This window comes from Haemaphysalis longicornis, unplaced genomic scaffold (assembly GCF_048455015.1).
Source record: "Haemaphysalis longicornis isolate Haplotype H1 unplaced genomic scaffold, Haemaphysalis longicornis Haplotype H1 scaffold_9, whole genome shotgun sequence".
In the NCBI taxonomy this organism is placed as follows: domain Eukaryota; kingdom Metazoa; phylum Arthropoda; class Arachnida; order Ixodida; family Ixodidae; genus Haemaphysalis; species Haemaphysalis longicornis.
In genome coordinates, this window is record NW_027526460.1 from 149,786,296 (window position 1) to 149,800,419 (window position 14,124).

At 48.6% G+C, this 14,124-nt stretch overlaps 1 protein-coding gene across 1 annotated transcript in view; it reads right to left on the reverse strand.

The window, feature by feature from the left end:
• Positions 1–14,124, reverse strand: part of LOC144151985 (luciferin 4-monooxygenase-like) — a 146,706-nt gene that overhangs the window by 56,303 nt on the left and 76,279 nt on the right. The window contains exons 6-7 of the mRNA XM_077683169.1: positions 9,106–9,274; positions 8,189–8,464 (exon numbers count right to left, since the gene is read on the reverse strand). Of these exons, the coding sequence (XP_077539295.1) occupies positions 8,189–8,464; positions 9,106–9,274 (445 nt within the window). The remainder of the gene's footprint in view (positions 1–8,188; positions 8,465–9,105; positions 9,275–14,124) is intronic.

Below are 14,124 nucleotides of genomic sequence, written 5' to 3' on the forward strand. Positions count from 1 at the left end.
AAATTTTGCTTGTTCTATTATTATATTTTCTGGTTTTTTTCAAATTCTGTTCACCAATTATCTTTATTTAGGCTGACATGACGAATAAATGTGTTGCTTCTGCCAATTACGCATTTTTGGGGAAGTGCAGTGCGTAACACAGTTTGCCAATGTTCGCTTTTTTTTTACTCGTATTACAAACGTTCTTTTACAGCGTTTTTATTGCGAAACAGCATACGTCTAACCACCCCAGTTTTCATTCCGGTGAAGCCGCTTTAGTCGGCGCTGCTCCGGCGTTCCTTTTAGCCACCGCCGACCGCTTTTTCGAAACTGCTGTTTGCCGGTGCTTTTCAGGTTGAAACACATGCATAAACGGTTTATGCGTGCACGTGCGGGAATTGGAGGGGGAGGATATGCATGCGAAGCTGTTGACATGTCCGTTGTGCAGGCGGGAGGCTTCCACGTGTACGTCCAACAGCCCGATGCGACCTCTCTGTGGTCTTCACTGGTCCAGCGGATTGGGTTGTGTGTAACCCGGAGAGTCGGGCGCCTACGACACGGAATGGAAACAGGCAGCCCCGTGCTTGTTGGATGGAATAATGATGGAGTTCTTCCAAGTTTCCTTCAGCTAAATAGCTAGCTAGGAAGTATGCTCAGTCGCAAATAACGAATAAAAGTGCTTCCTTTCGTGCACTCTGTCGACTGCGTCCCGCTTCGCAGGCCACCCATCTTCACAGAATGGAAGGGAACTGATTCTTTTACATCCGTCCTGTTTTTAAGGAGTATATAAGACGTATATTTTTGTTTTGTCAGTTCATTTCCGTAATATGTATTGCTTTATTTTTGTCCTTTTTTGTTTTTTTGAAATTGCTGTGGACAATTATCTTTATTTATGCTACTATAATGATTTAGTGCGTAACTTCCGCAATTTCTGTATTTTTGTGGAAATGCGGGACGTCACATATTTTGCCAATTTTCGGTATTTTTAGTCGTATTTGCAAAAAATGTGGTTGTTTCCTCTTCCATAGGAACCGGTAAAGCACAAAAGTGAAATGTGCCTTCACAGGCGCAGTTGAATGTTTATTGTGCATCTGAATGAACTTGCACGTCGCTATTTATATTTCGTCGGTATGGCACCGTTAGACGCTTCAGTGTTAGACACTGGTTTGCACGCTTCGGAGCATTGCGTAAATCCGACTGAAACCACACGTGCTCGCAATCCCTCCGCGCGAACGAAACCAAACGAGTATTCTGCGAATTGTTTGGTGAACACACGCTGCAGGGGACCGCGTCACGTCACGGCACGAGCGCGACATCAGCAAGTCGGCTTCTCCGCAGCTTACGCTGCGCGTCCCCCGTACACGTAGGCGCTGGCATCGAGGCTCCAACTGTCGGCGCCTCGGAGCCTGTCTTAGATAAAGCGCGTTTGTCGCCTTTTTCACGCGTCTGCTCATAGCGTAGCCGGCAGCGCGTTTCGTACCTCCCGTCGTGACGGAAGAGTTCGTGGATCAAATCCCAGTGCCGCCGCGACAATCGAAGTTTCTCTGGCGATGTAATTTCCGTGACAGATATGACGTCAGTTAGATCTCGGTGGACCCCGGCATCAAACGCTTTCGTGTTCAAATTTGATCATGACTAGAAATTCTTTAGTTTAGCCTTCGTTTTTTACGGAGGTGTACCAGATGCAAATTTTTATTTTGTCTGATAACGTTCCTAATTTTTTTTATTATGGTATACTTCTCATTTTTAGGTTTTTGAAAAGTATGTTTCACCAATTCTTTCCACGTCCGCTATTGTGATGTGTCGCTTCAATTTGTTGCTTCCGCAAATTTTGCATTTTTGTGAAAATGCAGGCAGTTACACGGAGCTGGCTTTACGGGTACTCGGCGGAGAATTCTGCGCATAAAATGCCCGATCTCGCGCTGCACTTAGGCTTCTCATTGCATCGGGTGATTTCCGCACTAGCCCGCCCCAAAGTTTGCACGTCAACAGTGTTGCGGAATGGGCGTCCCCATTCCATTCCGTGGAATTACAAGCTCCCTAAATTCCATTCCTTTCAATTCCTCGGAATGCCGGAACATCGCCCATTCCCATTCCGGGAATTGCCGGGCAGTTAAATTCCATTCCTCTAATTCCTCAACGTTTTATCGGGTGATTATCAAGTTACCAATGAACCCACAATTAAGCTGATGTTATTACACGCGTTAAGAACTGCTAAAGTACGGAAAACACGTAACCAAGGTCGAGGGATAGTGGCTTTGTGGCATATCTCGTTCAGTGCAATCACCCTTATAATTCCCACAGGGGCAGTTCTCCAGGTAGTTTTATAGTATATGCATGGTCAGCACGCCTTTACGAGTTGTGATGTTTAATATTGTTTAAGTGTGAATGTGTTAATGCTAACGTGACGACATGTTCTGTTTTTATGCTGACAAAAGTATGGTAGAAGAAGAGATTATATTCCTTAAGCAGTTAACACGCGCATGGAGCGGTCGTGAGCATGGTTAGAACTATAATTTTGTTAACGAGGAACAGAACCTCCGGATCTGGTAGTATAAGTTGGAAGAATTACCGCTCGAGCACCTTGTCCTGCCTTTGCACCAAATACGGATCACGGGCTGCACAGGTCGTCAGCACTCACGCATGTCAAACGCGCCTTGATAGCACGGATAGGTTCAGAACTTCCTGTGTTTGCGTGTGCGCAGGTACGCAATGTCGCCTTTGCCGAAAAGCTTAGTTACGTGCGTCAGGTATCATCCACTGCGCACGAGCGAAAGTTCAGGCTGTGCTTAGAGTATGTCCGACCTTTGTATGGGTGTCTCGATGAGAACCAATGCGCAGGGAGAATTCTTTTTTCTCTCGTTAGTGTATACTGGGATAGTGCATTGGTTCGTATACCAATCTGCGTCTTGTTTTTCTTTTTTTTAGAAATTGGGAGATTGTTTACACTTTAGCACCACGCAACCTTTGGCTCTAGCTAACTGAAGAAGGACTTAGAGAATGCGTTGCGGACTTGGACTCGGCAAAACTGAGTCCAAGGCCTGCGTAACTAATTGTATAACTGAGGCCTGTATAACTAATTTGAGGAGTTGCATGCAGTGGAGTAGCAATGAAGGTTCCCCCAAGTGTACTCTGGTCTGGATGATGAACCGAAAGAAAAGATGTAAAGAAAAATGATAACGATAATAATAAAAGGACACGTTCGGCAGCCGGTCTGTCTAGTGCTGTCGAAATCCCTGCGCCAGAAAAAAGTGCGTAGCTGTCCTCGTTGATATATTGTAGGGTTTAACGCGCCGACGCAATGCAGGCAATGAGGCGCGTCGTAGTGGAGGACTCTGGATTAATTTTTACCACCTTAGGCCGAAATCTCGTACACACGGGCGTCTTTGCTTATCGCCTACATCAGGAAAGCGGCTGCCGCGGCCAGGAATCGAACCGCGACCTCGTGCTCAGCAGCGCTATTAGGTCTCCTCGTGAATTTTGTGTGCTGCCATAAAGGTATCAAGCTGCCGTGAAAGGTCGAAAAAAGTTTATTTTGGTTTCATTCATTAAAATTGCGTAACAAAATGGTGTGAGCCAAATGGGCGCTTCGCCGTTCAGTTCTGAAAACACGAAGTGTAAATGACGGCTGCTTCAACGGCCAGTTCTAAAAACAACAAAAAAGCAAACTAATACAGTTGCCTTCTGCCTGTGTGTTGCGCATGACAAATGAGCTGCTTAAAAGAGGTGTTTGAGAGCCGGTTTCGCGTCGCTGTCTGTCACAAAGAGAGATGCCGTGGAAAACACGCGTTCCACGTCAGCTGACGTCACATTTACAACGAAAACTGCCCTTGCCAGTCGGGAGAGCAAGGGAAAGTGGCTTGCGTCCGCTTTCCGTTAGGTCGGAACCGTTTAGGAACAAAGCTTGCAGCGTGCAGCTTGCAGGCGCAGGCGTGACCGCAGTTCCTATCACATGGGCTCCCCTGTTTCGGGTGGATTCTCGAACCAATATTTTAGGCCTTCGTAGACGCTGCTTAGGGCCAAGGTGTCTGAGTGTCTAGACAGGAGGGCCAGTATTGCAAAATGTCCTGGGGGAGGAGGGGGGAGCGCGAAGGGAGATGGGGCGTAAGCTGATATGCGAAATTTCGCAATGGACACGAGCACCGCGCCAGCGTCCCGGTGACGGCAAGGTGGGATGCGATCAATCACCGACGGTTCCGGACGCAAAAAACAAAAGTGAAGCGTGGGGAGACAGCTCGCAGCCGGGGTGAAGGCGCCGCCAAGGTAAAAAATCACAAGGCGAAGTTGGTGGCAGAGATAGGGGGGGGGGGGGGGATGCCACCGCGGTAGTTCCCCACGACGGATACCAACGGCTTAGAGCCGAGTTTATTAGGCAGAAAATCGCGACGAACTTCGTAGCAGCGCTGTATTTAAGGACATAATCGTAGTAGAATAGCTGCTTATAAATATACCGTGCTTGTAATCAGGCAACCGATTTTAACAGTAATGAGTTATTGTTAAATTCAAGGCTCCGGCTTACTAATGTTTCAACTTGGGCTGGTGGGATCTTTTGCGTATTTTCGCATATTGTGACAAAAAACAGCGCGTAGAAGGAAAAGTGGGCTTTATTTTGGGAAAAATACATGTAATTCCATTCCCATTCCATTCCTTGCAAAAGGCGCCTAATTCCATTCCCCCTTCCATTCCTTCAAGTATTGTCGCCATTCCAATCCAATTCCATTCCGGGGTCGCGAAAATGCGGAATGATTCCGGATTCATTCCAATTCCGGACTGGTAACTCCGCAACACTGCACGTCAACTTCGAAAAAAGATGTCGAGAGCATCAGCCATTGTACGGAGTACGTGAGCCTGCTATATGGTTTTAAAATTATATCAGTGGCTCACCACCGTTTCAACAATGTCGTGAGCGACAGATGGACATCTCGCTCTTTTACATCGTCCATCCGTTTCTGCCCCTTTCCCACAGAGAGTGAGGGAGCAAGCGGCTTTATTGGATGTCTCCTTATATAGCGAAGCTTTCTGTTTCTACCAGCCAATGGTTTCGTCGAGGCGTGTCTGACAACAAACTTCTAACGCACGCGCGGAGGGGGAGGGTGCTTTTCCCTCACGGAGCATAGTGTAGATGGCCCGGGGAATGAATACTATTATCCAGCGTTCACCACGCGCCGGAGCCCCGGCTGGCGCGTCCGCGAGACACCTTCCGTCGCCTTGGTCGTCTGCCTTAGCGACGGTTGTTTAGGGCCTGTTTTGGCGCAGTTTCGCGCCGCCAAATACGCGCTTCCTTCGCACGGATTGATTAACTTGTTCGAGATCACCTCCTTTGTGTCCAAGACTCCACGGAATTAAGTGGTCGTACGGCAAGGATTCGTTAAGCATTGCTTTGTAGGGCGGGACAACAAAATTTAGAGATCACAGACAGGCATCTGGCCGCTAGATAGACACTACCTTTTGCACACTGCTCGCCACGAACGGGACTCCGTTTTCAAAATTGGGGAATACCAATTCGGTTGTGTGTTAAAGTAATACAAAAGGCGAAAGGAGCTAGTGGTTCTGATAAATAGCATTTATAAATGTTCTCTCAGCTTTCTCGCAGTTCTCAAGGTTACTAACCCAGTTGGCTCAAATCGATATAAATGGGAATCAGTAAGCTCACTTGCCGAATTGTTTCGGTGTCTCTCTGCGATTGCGTCGCGCGGTGGTTTAGCCCCGAGCTAGCACGTCAGGATGGCTAGGTTCCGCTGTCTCGCCATTCGAAAGACGCTCATCTCCGTTTTCCTTCTGCCGACGCACGGTAGGGCTGCAGAGTGGGCCTCCGCCGCTCTAGTCCGGCCGTAGCCGACTCTGCTGCAGTCGGGAAGCCGCCCCCGCGACTTCCTGGTAACGGCTGGTAGAATCTCTGGTTTCACTATTTGTAGAGCCACGTTTGTGAATTCAACTGCGCCTCTTGGGCAATTGTTGTCGGTGTTGTTTACAGCTGTGCTTTCAAAGGATCATGATTTGCTGGTCCGGAGCTGTCTTGTGGTTGTGCTTGCCGAGCGACGACCTGGGGCTAATTCTCTAAAACGATGGGCCGTCGTTTTGAAACGACGGGGTAGCGCCATGCAAATGCTCTTGGGTTGGGGCCCTCGCATTGAGGGGCAAGAAAGCAGGCAAAATCGCACTCCGGAGCACCGGCAAGAGGGCGCAAATTCCCAAGAAAAACAACGGCGGGCAGCGCATTTCACTTTGCGCCCCCTTTCCGGTGGTCCAGATTGCGATTTTGCCTGCTTTCTCGCCCCTCAATGCGAGGGCCCCAACCCCAGAACACATGTATTTGCAAGGTGGTACCCCGTCGTGTCAAAACGGCGGCCCGTGGTTTTAGAGAATTGGGTCCCTGCTGGCGGGTCGCTTTGGTCAAGGTGTGACAACATTGATCCTGCTCACTGGCGTGTACGCCATACGCTTGCGTTGCGAAGACCTCAGCGTGTGAACGCGAGAGGCTGAGTTCGTAGCTCGGTTCGCAGAGTTCGGTGCACGGATAAACGCAGTAGCTTACGCTGCTATACGCTGCCGAATCGAGGCGCCAACTATCGGCGCTCATTAGCGTCAGGACGTACTATTTCGTGTCACCTCCCCTAGACGGCAGCACCATCTAATGGAGAAGTTGGAGGAAAGGACATAAGGCGCGTTCGTACAGCCATGCGGGCTTCACTTCATCGTCTAGTTGGCAGAGTATTACACACGTCATGTTGCGACCAAAATTATCTTGGGGTCTAATCCTAGCGCCGCCGCGGGAATGGAATTTTTTCTGGTGACGCCATTTCCGTGACAGATATGACGTCGGTGAGGTTTGGGTACCCCGGCGCTTCCGGCACTTGTGTACGTCCGTACCCAGGCACTTGTGCACTTCCGTGTTAAAAAATTCAGGGAAGCTTGCGCTCACGCGGAAGACTTCACCGGTGAAACTATTGTTGTTGAGCATCGCCGGACACGTAGTTAGGTTTCAGTACTATTGTTTATTTGCCAAGGTACGGTGCTAGCAATCGTCGTCATATGCATCAAAAAGGTCGTCGTCCTCTTCGCGGCGAGTGGTTGATGCAAAGTGATCCTCAGCATTGTAGACTTGTACCAGCTCATCTGGCGAAGCTTTTACAAAGTCCCGCAAAGCTCGAACCTCAGCGGAGCTTCACGATTTCTTTATCACGACCACTGAAGGACACACCAGCACGCATTTGTACAAGTTTCATATTGTTTATGTACATGTTCTGTAATTGCATTGAAGTGTGCTAGTAATAGTCTTCAAATGCATCGATACGGTTGTGCTCCTCATGCGAAGCCCTATATTCGCGGTGGCACTTTATGACAGAGCTGTTTTTTTTTTGAGAAAGCTAGTGCGCGAGCCGGGGCCTCAGCGGCCGCCGCGAGGCACCGTCCCCGAGCGCTCGGAATTTCCATGCTCCTCGTGGTTTATGCCAGTTTTTTTTTGCTAAAGCCACTGCGAATACCGCAATCGCTCAGCGGTCGCCGCGAGGCTAGCCCTAACGAGTGCTCCGCGTTTTCTTGGTGTTTATTTCCGCAACGCTCAAGTTGCGGCATGTACAACATCTCCGCTGTTAATGTTATTTGGCGACAGTTATCCAAAACAAAATTTTACGTTGGACTTATCCTACATTTTAAATATTTTAGCACATCGTGCTGCGGAGTGCAAAAAATAAAATCTATACTGTAAAATCATGTTCAGCAACCTCTGGCATCTACTGGAAAAATGCCCTAACGCCATTTGCAAGTTAAGTTGCTAAATGCCTAGGTGAAGTACCGCGGTATGCTAAAACCAAATGTAAATCGTTCCCGTACGTTACTCAATCACAAATATAAAAATGTAAGATATAAATTTGTTTATGTATGCTGTTAGATTTGAAATTGCTTCAGGTTTTGAGATAACACAGTTACGTTTTATTTTAGTTGTAGGAAAAAGATCCGCAAAATACGCCCTAATGTATTTTTGTTCGTCGAAGATAATAAGCGACTTAAGTTCATGTGAGAGCGCCACAAAATCTTTTTTTCTTTTGTTTTCTGTAATTGGGTTCTTGGGAATGCACTGTTAAACTGTTCCTTCTACTGCTCCTATATTCCAACGCCATTTTCACGCGAGCCGAGCGAGCAAAATTAATTTATATAGTGCGGCTTCTTTGCATAGGTGTACAATCTCTCAAACAAAGCCCGAACTCACCTTTAGCTCCACATTTGGTGCAGGAAAACCAAGGCCCTTCGGTTTCAGCTCGCCGTAGGGAGTCGTGCAGACGGCGCTGCAAGATTCGGACAAGGAATAAAAATTACGAATGGAGCGCAGGCCCTCGAAGGCAGCCCTGATCTGCTCGGCGAACGCTTCGGTGAGCACTGTTCCAGCGACGCTGATCTTCCTCACAGAGGGAAGCTTTGTCCCCATGCGCATCATGTCCGCAACGTAGTAGTACAGCCGTGTAGGCACAGATCCCAACGTCGTTATCTGATAGAAATAACGGCGACAGGATTATTTATAGAATGTATTGTACCGGGATCTGCGAAATTTCCTGTTTGCCACAAAGGTAACAAACAAGCATTTCGGTACAACTACACAAATTAATTCATAAAACTTCAGCTTTCAAATGTCAGAAACTGTAGAGAAATTTGAAATAAACATGTTTTCTTCAAACTCACTTCCGTTGAAAATTACATGAGAAGCCCACCGCGCACTGTACTCCTTTCCACTTAATTTTGTTTGCCTAAAATTTCTTAATAATTGCGCTTTAACAAAGAAGCTATGCCATAGAATTGGTAAGACTAACACCGCATCGTGCGCGCACTCCATTGGCAGCTTCTTGTAGACTCATTCGCTTGTCTCAACACGTAAAACAGCGTTTACATGCGGAAAGTGTTTGTGCCAGATTATTGTTTGCCATAGTTATAACTTCGGACAAAGTGTTATCCCAAAAAGATGAGTTCTCTATAGAGCGTCGTTCGGCGTTCTCTAATGCCGAAAAATTGTTGTTAGATAGGGAACCCCTTCGACAGATAAAAGACATGTTTGCTGTACCACCCCCTGTGGCACTTAATGGAGTGCAGCGCATGACGTGACCACGAGGCAGATCCTAGGGACCATATACTCACTTGATATTTGTTGACGATATGGATGAATTCATCTGATGACAATCCCGGATGAACGATTACGAATGTCGACCCAGCGCATGCCACCGCAGGCATGGACAGAAACCCAGATGCGTATGTAATTGGGAACCATGCAAGGAGCACGTCGCCGGGCTCGTTATTCAGGAGAGACCTAAAAATGTAATTGATTCGAAGATGGTTAGTTTGCTATTTTACGCGTTTAACTTTGATTCTGCATGCTGTATATTTGCCCACAATATTGAACTTCTCTTAAACAATCCTTGCCTTACAAGCTGAGATGTCCTTAAAGTTATGGCTAAACATTTGGAGCTTTTACATTGGCGAAAAGAGCGTGCGTCTATTTTTAAACATGATCTTACTTTTAATCACACGTGATCATTTCTAAAACATATTAGCTTCATTTTTTTGCCATGGTAGCCTGTGGTGTACCTTTGCGGCAAGTTAGCTTTGTAGCAACGTACCTTTACAGCTATAAAGGTATCTTTGTTGATTTCCCTCGCTATCCATAGAAATCTAGTCATTACCAATGCTTTTTAATTCCAAGTTCTTCATAACGCTAGTACTAGTGAACACCACATTATGCCTTTGTCAACTTGTTTTTTTTTTGTTTTACCAGAGCTGCGAGCTTTCAAAGCTATCCACGGGAGGCTACATATAATTTTGAAGAATATTTCAGAATTTGCAGACGAACGCAAAAGAAGATCCAGCGACGAATTGCCCAAGTGCAAGCACAACGTTGGAAATCTTTTTGTGACACGCTGGACACTCGCAAGCCTTTGTCGAGGATATGGAAAACTGTGCAAGGGCTAATGACTCCTGTACAGCAGCGCTCCAAATTTAAGGCCCTAGCTATTCACCAGAACCGCCGAGAGCTCGAAGTGGCCGAGGACTCCTGCGTGAGGATAGCCAGTGGAGCAGGCCCTTCTGGACTACTGCTCGCCAGTGACATCCCTGCATCGCGGGATTCAAGGATGGACGTTCCATTTAGCATGGAAGAACTGCGGGCGGCATTGGCTGCATGCAAGCGATCTTCGTCTCCTGGGCCTGATGGAGTCACATATGCTGCTCTCCGTCACCTTGGCAAGAATGCCCGACAAGCCTTGCTGGAATATTTCAACGCCCTATGGTGTGATGGTTCAGTTCCTCAAAAATGGAAGACCAGCCGCCTCGTTCCGCTCCTGAAGCCCGGAAAATCTATGCTGGATCCACTGGCATACCGACCAATTGCACTTGCAAGTTGCGTTGGAAAGCTGATGGAGCGAATCATTCTCGCACGTCTGGATTGGTTCCTGGAGCGTTACAATGTCTACCATGATGTCATGGCTGGATTCCGTCGTGGACGCTCATCCATTGACTGCGTTATTGATTTGGTGACTTTTGTACAGCAGCGGAAAAGTGCGAAGCGGATATGTGCCGCGTTGTTCCTCGACGTTAAAGGGGCCTACGATAACGTGGAGCACGATGCGATTCTCAAAGTACTGCAGGCTGTGGGGCTCGGTGGCCGGGTCTACCAGTGGATACGGAACTATCTAACAGAAAGGTCATTCTTTGTTATGACTGCAGATGGGCCGACATCAGCTCACTATACACACCGTGGTGTTCTCCAAGGAGGCGTCCTAAGCACTACACTGTTCAACCTTACACTAATTGGCCTGATTTCTCGCCTTCCAAGGAGGGTTCACGTGTCGATATACGCCGACGATATATGTGTTTGGGCAGATGGCGTGACTCGTCGGCATGTGCGCGCCCGACTGCAAAATGCCGCACACTTGACGACCTTATATCTACACGGACAAGGGTTGGAACTATCGAGCAGCAAATGTGCCGTGCTTCCGTTTACACGAAAGCCTATGTATGCATACCCTTTATATATTAATGGTGAAAGGTTGTCTTATGTGAGACATCACAAGTTTCTCGGCATAGTTGTCGACAGAAGCCTTTCGTGGAGCGCTCATGTTAACGTTCTAAAGAAGAGGCTCTCTGCAGTGGTGCATGTGCTCAAACTCATCGGCGACAAGACGTGGGGAACACCACTGAAGTCGATGTTACAGCTCTACAACGTGCTGTTCTTGGGCTATCTGCGATACAGTGCCCCTGTCCTTTCTGGAGCGTGCCGCACAACTACTCGGGCACTTCAGGGTATTCAAGCTCAGACCCTGCGAACCTGTCTTGGCCTACCACGATGCACATCCACAGCAGCGACCATTGCCCTGGCTCGAAAGCACCCTTTGGCAACCTTTGTGGGCGTCGAAATACTCAGGACACATATCAGGCACCTCGCCCGTCTACCTGATCATCACCTCGCGGGAATACCAGCGACCCGTCCCCGGGCGTCGTTCGCAAGGGTAGTAGCTGCCCACAACACCAGCGTTCCATCGAACTACACGCCGGCGATGAGACCGCTCGTTCCGCTGTGGTGTGTGATGCAGCCCCGAGTGTGCCTAGATATCCCAGGAGTGACAAAAAAACGTGATCTTCCAAATCCGGCCCTACAACATGCACGAGACATACAGTGACCGAACCCATGTATACACTGATGGCTCGGTAACATCGTCGGGTTCTGCCGGAGCTGTTGTTATACCACGACTGTCACTGTGCAGCAAATTCAAGATAGCCAATCTTACGACATCCACGGCTACAGAACTTACGGCCATCCGTAGCGCTCTTCACACCGTCGAGCAAAGTTCGTGCCGCAGAAGGGCTATCTTCTGTGATTCGAAGCCTGCACTTCAGTCACTCCAGTCAGCGCTGTGCCGGGGACCTCACGAACAGCTCCTGACAGAAATAAGAATGGTATACGACCGTGCTGCCCAGGCGGGTCATGATGTCACCCTACAGTGGCTTCCTAGCCACTGCGGCATTGTCGGCAACGAAAGTGCGGACGCTGCCGCCCGGCTGGCGCATCAAACAGCGACAACTGTACTCATCCCACTGTCTAGGACGGACGCAGCTAGGGTCCTCCGCATTCTTGCCCGGGAAACAGCTATCTCCCAATGGTCTCCAGAAGATTCCACATGCGCACGCATTGGTGCCTTTGACCCACACCTGCAACGTCCCCTTCCACTAGGCCTCCCACGGTCTGACGCAACTCTTCTTTGCCGTCTCTGGCTGGGGGTGGCATTCACAAATGCTTACTCGTACTTAATAGGAATGGCAGCAAGGGCGGAGTGAGAAGCGTGCGGCACATCGGAGACGATACGCCACGTTTTATGCGAGTGCCCACGCTACTCGGCTGAAAGAAAAAAACTGTCGTCAGCGCTGAGGAACCTGGACTCTCGGCGGCCATTTTCGGAGGGAAAGATTCTGTGCCACTGGCCTTCTCAGTCATCCACTCAGAAGGCGACTAAGGAACTATTACGTTTGTTAGAAAGGGGCGGGCGAAGAGAAGCAGAGAGGCAGGAGCCACCGTTCCGAGCAGTTTCTTCTTCTTCTCTTTATTCCTCTACCTCGTTTTCTACATTCTCCCCCCACCAGAAGATGGAGGTCCCATTTCTAGGAAATGAAGTGTCTGCACCGGTCTCTTAATTATCTTTCCATCCTGCGTCTTCAAGCTACAGGCCCGAGTGATCCCGTCTCGTCCAGGAAAAACTTCTGTAACACGACCCAGCAACCAAAGGCTCCTGGGGGTGCCAGTTGCCTCCACCAAGACCACGTCCCCAACTTGTAAACTTCGGTTGGACGCACTTGGATGATGATGAAAGGACCTCAGCTCAAGGATATACTCTCTTCTCCAGCGATTCCACAAGTGGTCCAAAAGCTTCTGCCGGTACCGAAGCTTGCTAATTGTGGTTTCACGTGTCACCTGGTTGATGTAGGAGTCGTCCTCATTGCCTGGGCCAGGTATGCTCAGCAAGGAAGTTCCAATGAGAAAGTGCGCAGGGCATATAGGCGAGGGCTCCTCCGCACTGGTGTACGTATAAGTAAGAGGCCTTGAATTGATGACAGCTTCTACTTCTGCAAGAAGCGTGGTCAGCTCCTCTGCGCTCAGGCTCGTCTTTCCAAGCACCTTCCGCAAGGCTGACTTTACGGAGCGAATCAGCCTCTCCCACCAACCTTACCACTTCTTTCCTACCACTTTCCTTCGTTCCTACCACTGCGCCCATCAGTTCCAGTTTCGGAAGAGTCAAGGCTTTCATCGGTGCCACTCGAGATTTGGCCATAATCAAGGAAGTGACAACATGATCATTGGTGTCTGAAGCCTTGAGGTATGCGCACGCTCCATATGCTTTCAAGCTGGCGTCTACGAAAACATGAATGTCAGCAGCTTTCACTACTGTGTCAAGCCCATGTCTCACGCACCGTGGGATCCTAATCGAAACCAGCTGGAGTAAATCGGCGCACCAGGCTTTCTACAACCTAGCTACATCGGTGGGTAGCTCAGCATCCCATGACACCTGCCTCATCCACAATTGTTGAAACAGGATCTTAGCTGTGACAGTAAATGGCGCGAGAACTCCAAGTGGATCGAAGATCCTGGCCGCCGTCTTCAGCAAAGAACGCTTCGAGTTAGATGTGACCGAAGCCAAGTACTGGGTTACTGCTTTGGGCGATAAGTCAAAACAATCATGCTCTGTATTCCAAAGCATTCCCAGAACGGTCCCAGAAGTTGATGCTCCGTCAACGTTTTCCTCTTTCTGGTCAAAAACCTTCTGAAGCTGCTTGTTATTAGTTTTCCATTTACGAAGATTCATAGCAGCTTTACTCATTATAGATTTCGATCTCTCGTAAACGTCCAATCCTTCGTTGTATGTGTCCGCTCCTATGAGTAAGTCATCCACGTAAAACGACTTCTTCAGTTTTCTGGCGAAGTCATGGTCGTCCTCGCTCACCGTATCCAGATGATGGTGGATAGTGGCCATGAGCAGAAAGGGACTTGAGGTTGAGCCGAATGGCACTCTCGTCATTCTCCATTCGACCATCTTTTCCGTGGAACTGGTGGGAATGTTCTCAAACCAGAGAAATCTGAAAGCGTCCCGATCCGTTTCTTGCACTTCGATTTGA